An 18943-nucleotide genomic window follows, 5' to 3' on the forward strand; every position below is an offset into this window, starting at 1 on the left:
ATGTATAAGTTGGAAACCCTGTAAAAGGATTCCCTAGTATTTCCAGTTTTTGACTGAAAGAAATCTGAAATCATGTCAAATATACAATCTATCTTCATCTCAGAAGAAAAAATCTTGACCGGAATTTCAAAATTTCAATTCACTTCGGTTGAGAGAATTTTAATTTAATTTCTCCAGACTGTGCTTCTCTTCTTTACAAGATAAAAGTTTTCTCTTCTTTATGTTTCTGGAAAGCCTGGAGATGATTACAAACACTGGTTGAGCTTGAGTTTGACTTGTTAAAGATAATTAAAACTGGTTGAAAGTAGATAGTTTAGAGTTTAGACCAGTTAGAGATGCTTTTAAGGGACTGAAGGCATAATTTCAAATGACCCGCCATGCAAAGATAGCAATGCCCGATTTAACACAGTACCCTTGAAACCTCAATCTGATCAAAAATGTGAAAAATGTTTTTGTTTCTCTGGCTGTAAAATTGTTTAAGTTTAATCACTTTTGCAGAGAAACCGCAAATAAAATTAAACAGTTTCCCCAAACAAAAACTATCTAATTCTTTAATAATTATCAAAAAAGCTAGTAAGGATACATTACGCTTACAGTCCCTTTAAACCTTTTATTGATAGGTTTACAGTTACAGGAGTTAAAGGTTTTAAGATTTTTCAGCCCCTTTTAAAGCTATTTAAAGAGATTTTAAAAATTTTAGGGTTGACACGGAGAAACAGGAAGAAGAGAGAGATGTAAAATAATCTGATATTATTAAATAAAAGAAAAATAAAGATAAGATCTGATAAAGAAGGATTGAAAGTGCCACGGTCAACTTTAGTTTGCGGTGAAATATACTGGACAGGATCTGACAGAGTTACAAGTATACCAGGATACTACAGGGTGTCCCAATAAACATGGGAATTGAGAGCCGACTTCAATATCGTCTTTGATCTCCGATAATTTAAGTCTAATTAGCTTTCCAAAATGTTTTCTACCTTCTTTGTATCTTTAAAATTGCCCGAGATACTAAACATTTGAATAGTTTTGTGGCTTTTTAATAAACTGGAATCTGGACAAATTCTCTTTTCTATAATCTCCGTTTATTTTGAAGGTGTTTTAACTGTGATACTACAAAATAATGTTTACAAAATAATCCTTCATGGAACAAGGACGATATAAAAGTCCCATGTTTATTGGGACACCCTGTAGGATACTAGGATAGAATCAAGTGGTGAAACTAAACTTTCCACAAACCATAGATAGAGTAAATTCAATTATAAAAATACCAAAATTAACAAAGATAAACGCTTCCTCCCACCCTTTCATTCCATCTGAATAGGAGAGAAAGGATCTGAAAATGCCAATGGATTCATCCTCTAGATATTTCAAATGTCAGAAAACTCTGCTGAAATTTTACTAATTCGTTAAGTTAATTGGATTGTCGATAAAAAGGATCAAATTGTAGATTTATTTAAGGATAAGAACGGTTTCACGAGCTCCAGATATGTTAGAGGATAGGTCAATGCAACCTTTGCATTGGCCCAAGATTAGAAGCATTGAATATAGAGCATAAAAGTCAATATCGAGGAATTTACAACTAACCCAAACCAAACCTAGCCCAGGTTTAGCTGTATAATAACGCACTGTTTCCGGTAGAAGATACCATACTTTATTCTAGAGAAGATACCATATAGTTTCCGGTAAAAGATACCATACTGTTTCTGGTAAAAGATACCATACTGTTTCCGGATGAAGATACAATAATGTTTCCGGTAGAACATACTACTATTTGCGGAAGAGGATACAATACCATGACTGCTTCCGGTAGAAGATACTATACCATGACTGTTTCCGGTAGAACATACTATACTATTTGCGGAAGAGGATACCATACCATACTGTTTCTGGTAGAAGATACTATACTATTTGCGGAAGAGGATACCATACCATACTGTTTCTGGTAGAAGATACTATACTATTTGCGGAAGAGGATACCATACCATACTGTTTCTGGTAGAAGATACTATACTATTTGCGGAAGAGGATACCATACCATACTGTTTCTGGTAGAAGATACTATACTATTTGCGGAAGAGGATACCATACCATACTGTTTCTGGTAGAAGATACTATACTATTTGCGGAAGAGGATACCATACCATACTGTTTCTGGTAGAAGATACTATACTATTTGCGGAAGAGGATACCATACCATACTGTTTCTGGTAGAAGATACTATACTATTTGCGGAAGAGGATACCATACCATACTGTTTCTGGTAGAAGATACTATACTATTTGCGGAAGAGGATACCATACCATACTGTTTCTGGTAGAAGATACTATACTATTTGCGGAAGAGGATACCATACCATACTGTTTCTGGTAGAAGATACTATACTATTTGCGGAAGAGGATACCATACCATACTGTTTCTGGTAGAAGATACTATACTATTTGCGGAAGAGGATACCATACCATACTGTTTCTGGTAGAAGATACTATACTATTTGCGGAAGAGGATACCATACCATACTGTTTCTGGTAGAAGATACTATACTATTTGCGGAAGNAGGTTTGACCAGAGCTAGAGTAAAGTTCTCGAACTGAAAATAGTTAATCCTGGTTTAGAGACCTTAACCTTTGCAATCAAGAACTTAAACTTACCTCTAACATATAATTGAGCTGAGTAGGAATACTCAGTACCCACAGAGTTACTTGCTACACACTCATACTTTCCCTGGAGTAGGAGTTATTATAAACTAGGGTGCCAACCTTAACCTGTGTCTGCACAAATTTAAAAGTAATTTGTAGAATCAGAGTTTAGATCATATCTAAAACTAAAGAATGTGCGAAATTTAAGTTATAGATTAAAAAATATGAAAAATTACATACATAGATATGAAACTTTCTTAATTCAACCCTGAAGGGATATTTTTTTTCTTGTCTTTTTAAAGTTTTATGTGTTTTGACATTATTTATTTGAAAAATTCCTTATTGTAAAGGTTATAAATTTTCTTGTTCTTTTCTTTGTCTTATTTATTTTAAATATTCATTGTCTAAAAAAATTAATTTTTTGCTTATATCTGTAATATTATAGGACAAACTCATGAAGATACCAAAGTTTTTGCCGAAATATATTGAGATGAAAATGATGTTATTCTAGTAATAGACAGAAGGGTTGGGATTTCTTTAAAAAGGATCAAAAGGAAAATATGAACCAATCAGAGTCCGAATTTAATGGATTTGAGCCGCGTTTTAATCCCCCAAAACCGGTTTCAATTTAGCGCCGGCTTAAATCTTGAAACATTGATTACGATTTTAAGTGGAACCAGCGGATTCTCTAAATTCGACCTCAGATTACGGGAATAACGGAGATTACATTGACAGAGATAATTCAACATCAGCTGTCTCGTAGTCGTAACTTCAATTTCTTCACAAAACTGCATCGCGAATTATAACAAAATATATTTCGTATTAGGTACACGATGTATTTAATTAATCCAGATTACAGGAAAATCTTTTTAAACTTAAATCGTCAGATTTTTTATGCATTGAAATATCGCAAAATTGAACGCGGGTAACTTGGGGTTTAAAATTTAACTCGCCGAAATCGACAAATTAAATATTCATCAAGCTGTAGCTTAAAATTCAGGTTTAAATTAAGTCAGAAGTGGCATTAAAGCTGAAACTTTTTAAGTCGTAATTTTTTTCGTTCTTTAGTTTTAGACTGAGGTCAGAAATTCTGAACTTGAGTTAAGCCCATGACATTGATAGGGTAGGTCTGAATATATTAGGTTAAATATCAATAGAATGTGACAGGTAAGAAGGTTCATTAAAGTTACAGGACAAGTTATACAGACAGGTTAGGTTTGAATGGGACAAGTTAGGTTAGGGTTGGACAGGTTAGGTTTGAATGAAACAAGTTGGGTTAGGGTTGGACAGGTTAGGTTTGAATGGGACAAGTTCAGTTAGGGTTGGACAGGTTAGGTTAGATAAAAACAAGTAAGGTTTTGTTTAGACAAGTTAGGTTAGGTCAGGACTGGTTAGTTAGGACTGGACAAGTTAGATTAGGACAGGACAGGATAGGTAAGGTGTTGTCTCATCTAATCAGTTTACCTGGTCCGTTTCCTCTGCTGCTTCTATTCTTAATGATCCTGAATTATGAAAATGACAGATAATTTTTAAAAAATATTAATTTATAAATAAACTATACTGTGGATAACTAGCTCACTAACTGTGCATTACAGGAATTTAAGTTCAGAATTGGATCAAACAACCTATCTTAATTTTAACCTGAACCTTGAAACCTTTCTAGTTTTCTTTAACCTGAACCTAGAAACCTTTCTAGTTTTCTTTAACCTGAACCTAGAAACCTTTCTAGTTTTCTTTTAAAACCCAGAAAATTGAAATTTTTCCAACTCTAGTTAACCTGAACCTTGAAACCTTTCTAGTTTTCTTTAACCTGAACCTTGAAACCTTTCTAGTTTTCTTTAACCAGAACCTTGAAACCTTACTAACTTTTTAAAAACTCTTCTAATCCCTTTTAGAGACTCATGAACAAAAAAAATCAACAACCTTCTAACCAACTCAAAAGATATTTGAGACATTAAAATCTATAAAGCCTATTTGTGTTTAAAGGGAGTGACCGGCAATGTATGGTCGTTGAACTGTGAATGTAGTATTGCAGAGTAATTCTTTATGGTGCGTATTTGTTCAACAAGAGTGAAAATTTGATCTTTAAAATCAATCAAAGATTGTCCATTTTGGAGGGATGATTTTGAGAATCAGTTTTTAAAGATTATTCCATGACGACCACGATGATTGTTACAAGAATTCGACAGTAAACTAATAAGTTGTTTAGGAACAGATTGAACAAAATAAACATTAACTATTATTATCTAAAATCACTAATCTTTTCAAATTTCAGTTATTAGTTTCTGCAATGTCTCATTGTTCACAAACATTTTCTGTAGATTTCCCGGAATTTTTATTGAAAAGACGACATCTAAAGAATTTTAAGAAAACTGTGAACAAATGTGTAAAGAATAAAAAATTAAATATAATGATGAAAAAGAAATAATTGATTCTAACAATGATTTATTGACAAGTTTCTGTTAAGAAATATGTTCCTAAACATCCAATTAGTTTACTTTAGAATTTTTGTTACATTTTTCGTCGTTGTTATTAAATAATTAAAAAAAAAACGATTCTCAAAATCATCTCTCCAGATTCCAGAATGGACAATAAAGAAGGATTTTACAAATTGAATTTGCACTCTTGCTGAACAAATATGCACCGTAAACACATCTTATAGGTCTCAAATGAATCCTAAAAAAATCTTTACAAAACTGCATTCTCAGATCAACTACCATACATTTCCGGTCACTCCCTTTAAATAAAGAATTTATTTTTTTATAAATGCTTCTGAATTTAAGATCGATGTATAAATGAATTATATTAGGATATCTCTAGGTATGAAAAAAATGCATAAAACGTCAACTTATCCCTTGCTATCATCAATATTTGAAAACCAGCACGGTTTTATTTGTACATATTTAGTATTTAGTTTATAATACAAGGACTCAAACCCCAAGTTGGAGTTTAGTTGTCTGTTAGAAAGTTAAATATAAACCCAAGCTGGAGTTTAGTTGTCTGATAGAAAGTTAAAAATAAACCCAAGCGGGAGTTTAGTTGTCTGATAGAAAGTTAAATATAAACCCAAGCCGGAGTTTAGTTGTCTGATTGAAAGTTAAAAATAAACCCAAGCCGGAGTTTAGTTGTCTGATAGAAAGTTAAATACAAACCCAAGCCAGAGTTTAGTTGTCTGATGGAAAGATAAATATAAACCCAAGCCAGAGTTTAGTTGTCTGATAGAAAGTTAAAAATAAACCCAACCCGGAGTTTAGTTGTCTGATAGAAAGTTAAATATAAACCCAAGCCAGAGTTTAGTTGTCTGATAGAAAGTTAAAAATAAACCCAAGCCAGAGTTTAGTTGTGCGCTAGAAGTTTGAATATAAAGACAAGTTGGAAATACCATTAGAGCTCTAGAAAACGGGTAGGCAGACCAGGGAAGCTGGACGGTGTTAGTTACTAACGAAGGGGTTTTTAAGACGGGTAATGGAAGATACGTCCGCCGACCTAGGCAAAGAAACCTTTGAAGTGTTCCATCTCTACTCTGATCACATTTAATTATTTAGTATCATTATTATGTCTAACGTATAAATATAGTTTTGTGTGCATATCGTGTTATTACTAAATTCAGTTTTGGCTCTTGACTTTATTAAACTACTATATAAAGTCACAGTAACGAAATATATAGTTTTCCAATTGAAAAATCAATATGTAATTCTTATAAACGGACTGGAGCCAGCCATCAAATTGTAGGATTTAGAAACTGTCGAGTAGTGTATGTATGCCAGGTCACGAAACTACTTCATATCGATACATGTCTCATAGTTAAACCAACAGAATATTGTTTTCGGATTTATAAATTTGACCAAAGCATGGTCAAATAGGACTGAGGAAGAATAAGATGAACATCTGGTTAACAAGAAGCAATAAGATGAATATCTGGTTAACACGAAACAATAAGATGAATATCTGGTTAACAAGAAAGAATAAGATGAATATCTGGTTAACAAGAAAGAATAAGATGAATATCTGGTTAACAAGAAAGAATAAGATAAATATCTGGTTAACAAGAAAGCATAAGATGAATATCTGGATATGTGGATGACAAAAAAAAACATGACAAGAGGACAGGAAATGGAAGAAACTAAGAACAGGAGAGTAAGAACGGGAGAGCAGAAAAGAAAGTAGAAGAAACTAAGAACAGGAGAAAAGGAAAGTGGAAGAAACTAAGAACAGGAGAAAAGGAAAGTGGAAGAAACTAAGAACAGGAGAAAAGGAAAGTGGAAGAAACTAAGAACAGGAGAAAAGGAAAGTGGAAGAAACTAAGAACAGGAGAAAAGGAAAGTGGAAGAAACTAAGAACAGGAGAAAAGGAAAGTGGAAGAAACTAAGAACAGGAGAAAAGGAAAGTGGAAGAAACTAAGAACAGGAGAAAAGGAAAGTGGAAGAAACTAAGAACAGGAGAAAAGGAAAGTGGAAGAAACTAAGAACAGGAGAAAAGGAAAGTGGAAGAAACTAAGAACAGGAGAAAAGGAAAGTGGAAGAAACTAAGAACAGGAGAAAAGGAAAGTGGAAGAAACTAAGAACAGGAGAAAAGGAAAGTGGAAGAAACTAAGAACAGGAGAAAAAGGAAGGTGGAAGAAACTAAGAACAGGAGAAAAGGAAAGAAACTAGAAGAAATTAAGGACAGGAGAGTAAGAACAAGAAAGTGGAAATAACTAAGAACAGGAGAAAAGGAAAGTGGAAGAAACTAAGAACAGGAGAAAAGGAAAGTGGAAGAAACTAAGAAGAGGAGAAAAGGAAAGTAGAAGAAACTAAGAACAGGAGAAAACGAAATGGAAGAAACTAAGAACAGGAGAAAAGGAAAGTAGAAGAAACTAAGAACAGGAGAAAAGGAAGTGGCAGAAACTAAGAACAGGACGGGGAAAAGTAGAGTTACAACAAATCTGAGTTAAGAGATGAGAATTGTTCCATGTTGTCTTATAAAGAGTTTGCATTGTTGTCTCAGAAAAGTTTTTTAATTTTCTATAAAATTAAGCTAAAATATAAGCCTTGTCTAGATACCTTCTAATCCAAGAATTAACAAGTTTCTTTATACCTCTTCTAAACGAACCTTTTCTAAACAAAAACTAGCACAGAACACTTTGTAACCAAACCTGAACCTTTCACCAAACCTGAACCTTTAACCAAACCTGAACCTTAACCAAACCTGAACCTTAACCAAACCTGAACCTTAACCAAACCTGAACCTAAACCAAAACCAAAGCCTAGACCTGAACCAGAACCTAAACCAAACCGGAAACCTAAACCAAAGCCTAGACCTGAACCTGAACCTAACTATAAACTAAAACTAAATCAAAATCTATACATGACCCTCACCTGAACCAATAATTCAAAACCTTTGCCGAAACCTAAACCTGGTGTCAAGCTGAACCCAAATCAAAACCTAACTGCCTAACCAAAACCTAATTCTAAACTGAAGGGCAGAATTTTATTCAAACCTAAACGAAAAATCATAATCCCTGAACCTGGTCGAACTTGAACTCAAATCTGAATCCAGTGCATAATATAACGGTGCATTGTGTAAATGTTATAATTAACTTATCTTTCAGTTTATTAAATATAAAAATGTTATTACTTATATAAATATATATATATATATAGACAAGGTAAAGGTAGCATATGGCTTGGATAAGTTAATTATGCCAGTGCATTAATAATTATCTGAGACCCTGCTTGCTGTATATGTATTCATTTGTAAAGTTTCAAGAAAGATGAAACATCAAATAAAGTTTAGAAATGTTACAAATACAAGCTAGCAATCTCTGTTATTTTAAACTATATATAAATAAAATAAGGTTTGGGATGGAACTATACATTGTCAAAGATAAAACAAGACCTTTGTTTAAAAGTGTTCAAACTTATATTATAGTGGCAAATCAATGAAAATTGTAAATTCATGACTGATAAAAAACTTTTCATAATTTGCTTTTGGTTGAAAAATACGACAAGAATATCTCAAGATATCAACCCTTAATTCAAGAATATTTTAAGATATCAACCCTCAGACAAGAATATCTCAAGATATCAACCCTCAGACAAGAATATCCCAAGATATCAACCTTCAAATAACAAGTGTATCTCAAGATATTAACCCTCAGACAAGAATATCCCAAGATATCAACCCTCAGACAAGAATATCTCAAGATATCAACCCTCAGACAAGAATATCCCAAGATATAAACCTTCAAATAACAAGCGTATCTCAAGATATTAACCCTCAGACAAGAATATCTTAAGATATCAACCCTCAGACAATAATATCAAAATATATCAACCCTGAGACAAGAATTATTCAAGATATCAACCCTCAGAACAGAATATTTCAAAATATCAACCCTCAGAAAAGAATATCTCANAACCCTCAGACAAGAATATTTCAAGATATCAACCCTCAGACAAGAATATCTCAAGATATTAACCCTCAGGCATGAGTATCTCAAGATATCAACCCTCAGACGAGAATTTCTCAAGATATCAACCCTCAGACAAGATTATCTTAAGATATCAACCCTGAGACAAGAATATCTCAATATATCAACCCTCAGACAAGAATATCTCAAGATATCAACCCTCAGACTAGAATATCTTAAGATATCAACCCTCAGACAAGAATATCTTAAGATATCAAACATGAGACAAGAATAGGACAAGATATTAATTCTAAGAGAAGGATTTCTAAGAATATCTCTAACCCTGAGAGGTATCTAAATCTTCCTCTCTATGTTTCTGGATTACGGATAACTTTGCTATAATATAAGTTAGAACACTCAGTTTGAATGCAACTAATCTAGATGCATCTAAATCTACTTCAACTAATTATTTACAATGTAAGACACTATGCTGCGGACCAAACCTTTGTTTTCTATTCAAACTTTTTAAGAATTTAGAAATCAAACCCCATTAAATCCTCAATTAAGTCTAATAGTTTCCTAAAGCCACGGTGGTAACAAATTAAAATGGGATTTTTTGTATTCGTTTATTATATTCATTCATATTAGAAATGTCGCTATCAAACTTGTAATTCATAGCTAATACTAGGCTTTCAGGGCGCTTAGCGCCCATCTTCTATTTTAATTGTGAACATTTTCTTTTTGAATACATTGTTAAATAAAACAAAAAGAAGTTCGCGGATTATAGAAAAAAATCGTAGATTTTCAAAATTTAATGAAAGTCGAATTTTGTTATAAGCTATTTTTTTATTTTGATCATCCATAAACCTTTCCCTGGGGTCATGTGAGGTCTAACACAAAGTTTGAGCCGGATTGGTTCAGCCGTTTTGACGTTTATTGGATAGATACAAACAAACAGACACCCAAGCAAAGTATATATATATATGTACAGATAATTCATCCTTTCTGATTGAAAAAAAATATGCGAGTAGGCATAATATATCCTACAACTGTTGGACTAAATACAGATTTATGAAAATAATAATAATATTTTGATGATTAATAGATCCAAGTATCTACACTTTTATAGTGCAATAAAATACTCTTATCCCATTCAATACTTTCTCAGTTCAGTCTTGTATTAACAACTCTTCTCTGTACTATAGCAGTATTCTTTAAATTTCAAGTTACCTTCCATAGTAGAGTGTCATGTCAGATTCACAACGGTAAACTTTAAATATTTGTCTGATCAAGGATCACGGAGATATCCATTATTTCTAGCTGAAAGTTGAGTTTGATCAGACAGAGGTTTAAAGGACACCGTTTTAAGTTGCACATACCACTCCAAAATTGGAGTCTCACTTACATTACCATTACCAGAATTCAAGTGATTTTTAGTTTAAAATGTGCTGAAATTTAATTCTTTAGTTCGACAAGGAAAGCAAGAATCTATGAGGGGATGGGGTGGGAGGGAGGGAAACGAGCCCCCCCCCCCCCTTAGTTACCCCTATAGTTAATATATACTTTGCTTGTCTGTTTGTCTATTTGTTTGTTTGTTTGTTTGTAACCGATAAACGTCAAAACGTATGAACCGATCGGGCCCAAAATTTTTAGTGGGACTTTCTGGATCGTCAGAAATCAAAAAAGGCCTTTAAAAATTCGATCTTTCAAATTCCACTAAAAAAAAATCGATAAACGAGCAACCTTTAAAAATTAAAATAGATGATGGTCGCCAAACGAGTTGGAAGCCAAGAAGTTAATACTCTTATACAAAGGTTTGGTCCTTGTAGTGTCTGGTGAGAATAATATGATGAATGCATGTTGTTCCTCCCTTACCTCGCAGTTTACCTTGCTGCATTATACTCAACCGAGGGTTTCCCTAGAAAAAAATAGAGTTTTAAGATATAAGAATTCAAATTTTCTGAAGATAATAAGATCTGATTACAAACCTCCAGATTGATTGGAACCGTATCCCGAACCCATGAAATGACTGGAGCAGGTTCTCCAGTAGCCTCGCAGACCAGAACAGCGTTCCGTCCCTTCTCCACAACCTTCATCCCAGGGTTCTGTATTATCTGAGGGAAACCAACTGGGAGCTCTTTTTCTAAAGAAAAAAAATATCATAATACCAAATTGAAGTGGTCTATAGAAAAAATGACAAAAATAAAGAGAGTGAAATAAGAAAAGCAAAAAAGATAATAATAAGATAATATATGACAAAAAGTAACAAAGGAATTGAGTCTTTGTCACAAACTCAAATTTTCTAATCCCTATATTTATGGAACTTGATGTTGTAGACTTTTGATATTTCAAAGCAAGATAATTTGATGCAACAGAATTCATGGTTTGAAATATCTATAGGTCTACGACATTGGGTTGCAGAGATATAGGAATTAGAAAATCAGAGTTTGTGTCAAAGACTAAATTCCTTTTTATTGTTATTCAGGTCTACGGATTAGTTTAATTCCTCTTTGATATCCATTGGTGATTGTTCCAAGCGGGGATAACTTAAATAAAGGGATCAAGCATCGATCCTCAAATTTATAAGTGTCCACATTGGAAATCGAGATTAAGTGCTAAAGATTCACGACACTCCACGCGGATTTAACAGTTCGGTCCTGATCTACTCAAGTTTATTTACTCATGTGATGACTTTCGATCAGAATTTGACCAATTAAATATAACTTTTTGCCTTTTCTCTTTTTGTCGGTGGATGCATTTCAAATGAAAAAGTAAAAAAAACAACTCTGTAAGTTTAAAGATTGTTGAATTAAGACCAAAACGAAATTGAATTCAAATAGAAGAAACCGAACACATCTAGTCCTAGTTTTCCAGGGTGCTTTACTAAAAGTTCCGATCTAGGCTAAGGTTGGAGATAATAATAAGCTGATCTTACCATCATAAACCTCTAGCTCAGCAGAGACTGATACTTCGTCTCCAACTCCGTTCTCAGCTACGCATTCATAAGCTCCAGACTCACGCTTCTTACGCACTGGTTCTATACGAAGCAGAGATCCACCATCAAAATCAGAGATCAGATACCTAAATACAATGCCAGATTAAATAGGATAGTTGGGCCAGGCAAGAAAGCCAAATTAGGAAAGTTAGTTTGGTTAGGAAAGAAGTATAGATTAGAAAGGTTAGTTTAGTAAGGATAGAAGAAAAAAATAGTAAGGTTAGCTAAGTGAGAAAAGAAGAATAGATTAGTAAGGTTAGTTAAGTGAGAAAAGAAGATTGAATTAGAAAGGTTAGTTAAGTAAGAAAAGAAGGATGGAATAGGAAGGTTAGTTTTTTTATGAAATCAAAGACAAACTAGGAAGCTTAGTTTGGTTATGAGAGAAAGAAAGAATAGGAAGGTTAGTTTGGATATGAAAGAAGGCCAGAATAGGAGGATAGTTTGGTTATGAAAGAAGTACAGATAAGAACCTATGGTTATGAATTAAGAACCGACTAGTAAGGTTTGCTTGGCTAGGAAAACAAAACAGAAAATTCACGAAAAACGGAGGCAAAAAATAAGGACGGAGAAATGGATTGGAAAAGGAAGATATTTAAAGGAATCCTTAAATACGGTAAGGAGAACACGAAGGGATTTAACTCTTTGCCACAAATACAAATTTTTAATCCCCAAATTTGTACAACCTGATGGTGTAATTTCAAATAAGATTTTGAGATCTAACCGAACTCATATTCTAAAATATCTAAGGTCTACGACATTGGGTTGCTATAATGTAGGTGAGTTTAAAAACATAGTTTGTCCAAAGACTCACTTCCTTAGGATAAGGGATAAGGGATAATAGTTTAATAAAAGAAACGAATGACTATTAAGAGAAATACAGCACGGCGGACTAGGGTCAATTTGAATTCGAACCAGACCGACCCCCTTTGCCATCCTTAGTGACGCCTTTACTGTACCGGCCCGACCCTTAACTATACCGGCCCGACCCTTTACTATACCGGCTCGGTTTCAACTTTAATGGTGCGGCCAAACTTTTTACAGAGCCCGGCCTAACATCAGCTTATTTGACCTGCCCCACTAGCTTAGTTTATTGTGACAGAATGGGTATTGTGTACTGCAAACTAATAAATTAAACAACACTATAGAATTTCAAACTATCTATTCATCCATTTATCAATACTTTGGCCTGCAATCTATATATAAATTTGGCTTGTCTGTCTGTTTGTTTGTTTGTTTGTATCCAATAAACGTCAAAACGGCTGAACCGATCCGAACCCAAATTTTTTGTGGGACATCACGTAACCACAGGGAAGGTTTATGAATGATAAAAATATAAAAAATGTGTTTTAAAGGTTTTTAATTTAAAAAAAAAATTTAAATTCTTGAAAATCCGCGAATTTTTTTTTAAAAATCCGCAAAATTTTCTTCTTCTTTGTTTTAACATGTAAACAAAAAGAACATGTTCACAATTTAAATAGAAGATAGCCTAGTTTATGAATAAATCAAGAAGAATTGGTTTAAACTGATTTTTAAAAAAATTTCCATTTTCCCAAAGCTGGCGAGTTTTTCTATTCTACCGGTATTTGATAAATATTGTATATTTATTCTTATAAAATCTGGAGAAAATTCTGTTTACTCTCCCAATTGTTTGGCATTCTTAGAATTTAACATTTTCTTGAAGAAAATGCATTGATTTAAAACCGTTGATGGAAATACCTTTTTTCTAGAAGATATTGTCTGTTTAAGGAAATATTGTGTAAATATTATGTATATTGTATTCCATCATGAATACATGTTGCCTTACAAATATCTACTTCAATTATAATACATATATATATATATATTTAAACGTACATAAGGATGACAATGGTTCAATCATGAATGAAAATGCTTTTGGAAAAGTTCACAATGTCTCTTATTATCATTAATATCATCAAAACTATTTTAGTCACATTTGACTTATTGAAACCTAATAAATCTATTTTTATATTGTTCACGTATATGAAAAAATATTCATTTCGCAAGGTTTTGTGTCCTTCGCTGTAATTATTTATATTATACTTACTTTCCTTAACATGGTCATTCATGATAATTCATACAAGTTATGACGTCATCATTGGATTTCTTTTCTTATTTTGAGACAGGTATACATATAGGAATACAAAAAGTTTTTAAAAAATTTGTGAAATTGTCTTGTTAAAAGGACATGATCACTTGCCTCAAACTCTATTGCTATAATCTTTATATCATTGTAACCTTATGGTGAAAACCTTCGATATTACAAACGTTGCTTATTTGATCTAGCGGCAGCCATAGTTTGAAATATCAAAGGTCTGTGCTTTTAGAATGAAAATATAAAAAGATTTGAAAATTAGATTTGAGGAAAGTACTCAGTTTCCTTCCCTACCTGGAGTCCGTATTCCGCAGTTTCTTTCCGTTCTTCTTCCAGTTGAAGTTGGGAGCAGGATCTCCGGTAGCATGACAGAATAGGACGGCGATACCGCCGGACTTTACACTGTGACTCTGCGGCGGTTTCGTTATTTCCGGCGGATCTAAAATAGATTTAGTTTTTAATATCCTACCCAGCTCAGAATGTTTGTTTAGACCTGATAATAGATTTCTTTAATTCGCGGGAAAATCGGTAAATCGGAAAACTTATGTGATTATTCTTTCCAGATAAAAGGTTAACTCGGAGAAAAGTTTGTGAGAATGTTTTTACATTGAAACCCGGAGCGGAGAAAAGAATGGGGAAGTCAATCTTCCTCCTGAACCAATATTTCTTTGAAAAATCAATGGTTCAGTAATCCCATACTTCTCTCCAGGTTTAACAAGAATAGAATAAAAACAAAAACGTGATGGAATAAGCATAGAAAATGAAATAACTAAGAATTTTTGTCCATTTACTTACGAGATAGAAAATGTATGAAAGGATTATCTAGGACGGGATGTCTCTGGGTTTCCCGCTCCAGACTAGGTCGTTCAGTGGAGGGAACGGGAAATCCCAGAGATCTCATCTGATCATCCGACATCTCCGTCGCTGTTGAAATATCCTCTAGTTCTGTCAGGTTCCAGGTAGAAAAGAACTCGAAGTTTGAGTTCGAGTACGAGGAGAACAGATCATGGGATGTTCGAGACGAACTCGATCTTTTTTGATGCCTTTGATTATTAATTGTCAAACTGCCAATGAGGAAAGAATTTTTATGAGATTCTTTGATCTTGTCCGGAGTATTTACAGGGCGATCCAACCCTTGATTCTCCATCTTGTAAAATGAGTCTGGGTCGGAGGTTCGTAGGGATTCTGAAAGAATTTGGGTGGCGCGGAGCAGCAAAAATACGCAAAACCTTCCATAAACTTGATATTTAACCTTTCCCTTTCTTACACGTCCATCCTTAAACCAAATCTCTATTGACTTTTAGATTCTTTTGGTTCTTATATTTGTTTCTATCTTTTCTGCCAGATACATTTTTCATTAATTTTATCTTTTATCGTAATATGTTCAAACATCTAAAAGTCGAATCTTTCAGTAAAATTGCTAAAATTGAAAAAGCTCTCAGTTCTACCATTATCAGTCTTATATTTTCCTGTAAAAGTTTTCCTACAGTGTAAATTGTATGTGTCTTGTTTATATGCATTGTTGACTATCATTCTTAAATATTTTTATAAAACATTTTATCCCCTCACCCTTAAATCTTAATCTTAATCTCCTTTTTTATCTTTTTAGATGTTTTTATTTGAATTTCTCACCCTTCTGTCTTCTATGTATATGTTCTTTTTATTTTCCAATGGTTTAGTTCAGCCCCGTTTTCTCCTTTTTTCATTTTTCTTTAATAATTGCTTCATAGTTTATCCCTTCTCTTTCCTAGCATGATATCTGTGAACTGTAGTCTTTACTTTTGGTGTTTTTCATCTTTTGTATATATCTCTTCTTTCGTTTAATAAATACTCCACTTAGGTTCTCTAATCGTCACTTTAATACTACTTTCCTCTCTGCCACCCTCTAACAACCCAATCCAGGAAACGCCTTGCAATAAAAGAAACGTCCCTGATAATTTTGTTTGTATACTTACGTTGTGCTGAGACGATAGTTAGAAGAAATAAAATGAATGATGCTGGGGACGCGTTGTATCCTGCTATACCCTTCATACTCCCCTCATATCCTATAGAATGTATTAAGTATTAAGGATGGTTTGAATGCGAATGCTGCTGCTCCGGATTGGATTAATATTAAAAAGCTCATTATTGAGGAGAACAGATTGAAAGACGATGAGATTGTGGGTTGGTTTACAGGTTTCAGATTCACATTATCTTTTCAGAGAATTATTCACATGTGGTATCATCATACAACAACAATCATCAATATCACTTTTTCTAATCACATTTTCCATCTAAAATATCATATTTTTATAAGTTTTATAATGTTTTCTTTTTTAAATTAAATAAGATTTTATATTTTGGTAGCCAACCCTTAGCTGAGATTCAATCAAGCTAACTAACTTTAACTATAATCAAATATGTATCTTATTTACATTCCACCCCTTGGGCAATTATTATAGATTTTATTTGAGACAGGTGACATGTACCTCATTTAATCTAAACAACTTTATGTGTGTGTGCCGTGTGGTTGCTTATATTAACAATAAATTATGGAAAGTAAATCAAGCTTTGATAAATACAGAAAGCAAATACTTCATTTCTTTGGATACAAATATATTAGTCAGAAGGGAAGTCTGAAATGGTATTTGGGAGAGGGGGAAAATGGGCGGGGGGGGGGGNATCATATTTATTATGTACACTATAGTTTAACTATACTAACACAGCATACAATATCATATTTATTATGTACACTATAGTTTAACTATACTAACACAGCATACAATATCATATTTATTATGTAAACTATAGTTTAACTATACTATCACAGCATACAATATCATATTTATCATGTACACTATAGTTTAACTATACCAACACAGCATACAATATCATATTTATTATGTACACTATAGTTTAACTATACCAACTCAGCATACAATATCATATTTATTATGAATACTATAGTTTAACTATACTAACACAGCATACAATATCATATTTATTATGTACACTATAGTTTAACTATACCAACTCAGTAAACAATATCATATTTATTATGTACACTATAGTTTAACTATACTAACACAGCATACAATATCATATTTATTATGTACACTATAATTTAACTATACTAACACAGCATACAATTTATATTTATTATGCAAACTATAGTTTAACTATACCAACACAGCATACAATTTAAATCTGGTCTATTTGTTTGTGTCCAATAAACGTCAAAACGGCTGAACCGATCGGGCCCACATTTTTGATTGCGACTCACATGACTGATAAGAAAATGGCGAATTGTAATGCATCAGTTTAAAGATAAAATTGTTTCTTGAAAAGAGGGCCCGAAGCCTCATGAATGTCCTAATAGTTTTAAACCAGTTTGTAATATATTTTTTCTTCAAATGAACACTAATAAAAGGATAATAATATTTTTTTCTTGTTTATATATTTAGCTTACGATGTTGAGTATGCTACGATGCTACGATGCTACGATCAAAATCTTCAATACAGGTTTTAGCACAAACCTTCTAGTTAATAACACTTTTTGTGGAGACTTAGTTTTTAATTAATTTTTCATACTTTTTTAAATCAAAGAGAAAAACTTTTTCGCTTCGGAAAAAAATGAATGCATAACAAATATTAATTAAAATTTTAAAATCTTATATGATTAAATGTTACAAATCCAATTTGAAAGTAATCTGGAACTTAACGATTTAAAAGATTAAGTCCGTTAAACTGAACTTAATGTAAAATAGACATGATAATAATGTATAATTGTAGATGCATTTCCTTTCAGAAAATGTTTATAAAGATAAAAATATGCTTGTAGATCAGAATACCTTGAATTTAATATATTTGATATTACTCCCGCTGTTGTCATCCCTTCCCCTCTCGTATATATATATATATATATACATATATATATAAACCCTTGAACATATATTTCGAGGAATAATTCAAAGAAAGGGTTCTTTATATATATTTTGTTAAATATTGTGCAAAAAAGTAATAATTATCTATTGGATTTTTTCTGTACATTTTATATAATATAAGAATTGATTCTTTGCCACAAACTCAAATTTTCTAATCCTTATATCTTAGCTACCTGATTATGTTAACTTTTTATATATCAAACTTAGATTATTTGATTTAACAGAATTTATATTTTAAAATATGGTCTACAAAAAGTTGGATGCAAAGATGAAGAAAATAAAAGTGTTGAAAAAATTCCTTTACTATAAAGTATTTGTTGTATCTGTTAACAATGAATAAAGATATTTTATTGATGGGTCGAGTAAGAACTGTATTGTTGTGAAAACTAAACGAAGTTCGTCCTGCACTTAAAAGTTTGCTTTCACTAAATATTCATTGATGAAGAATTGATGAAGATGTTATGGTCCTCTCACATCAAATATTAAATAAAACGAAAGAAAAATAAGATTAGTGTAAATATTTTTTCGATTATTTATTCATCACTGATCATTCATAGGGCAATTATTTGTGTTACGAGAATATTGAAAAACAATATTTCTAAAATATAAAGGTTAAGATTTAAACAATATTTCTAAAATATAAAGGTTAAGATTTAAACAATATTTCTAAAATATATTAAGATTTAAACAATATTTCTAAAATATAAAGGTTAAGATTTAAACAATATTTCTAAAATATAAAGGTTAAGATTTAAACAACATTTCAAAGAAATTGAGTCTTTGCCTTAAACTCTTAACTCCTAACCCTTATATCTTCGCAACTTTATGTCGTAAACCTTAGATATTTCACATTATGTATTTTTAAGATTAGTAATAACTCTATTA

General features: G+C 32.4%; 1 protein-coding gene across 1 annotated transcript in view; it reads right to left on the minus strand.

Moving 5' to 3' along the window:
- LOC111695867 (tyrosine-protein phosphatase Lar) overlaps positions 1 to 18943 on the minus strand; it is a 132808-nt gene that overhangs the window by 35533 nt on the left and 78332 nt on the right. Inside the window, exons 3-10 of the mRNA XM_023465330.1 lie at positions 16091 to 16180; positions 14931 to 15320; positions 14430 to 14574; positions 11963 to 12108; positions 11016 to 11170; positions 10903 to 10945; positions 4101 to 4138; positions 2623 to 2721 (exon numbers count right to left, since the gene is read on the minus strand). Coding sequence (XP_023321098.1) covers positions 2623 to 2721; positions 4101 to 4138; positions 10903 to 10945; positions 11016 to 11170; positions 11963 to 12108; positions 14430 to 14574; positions 14931 to 15320; positions 16091 to 16166 — 1092 coding nt within the window. The 5' untranslated portion in view covers positions 16167 to 16180. The remainder of the gene's footprint in view (positions 1 to 2622; positions 2722 to 4100; positions 4139 to 10902; positions 10946 to 11015; positions 11171 to 11962; positions 12109 to 14429; positions 14575 to 14930; positions 15321 to 16090; positions 16181 to 18943) is intronic.

This window comes from Eurytemora carolleeae, unplaced genomic scaffold (genome assembly GCF_000591075.1).
Source record: "Eurytemora carolleeae unplaced genomic scaffold, Eaff_2.0 scaffold122, whole genome shotgun sequence".
NCBI classification, from domain to species: Eukaryota; Metazoa; Arthropoda; class Copepoda; order Calanoida; family Temoridae; genus Eurytemora; species Eurytemora carolleeae.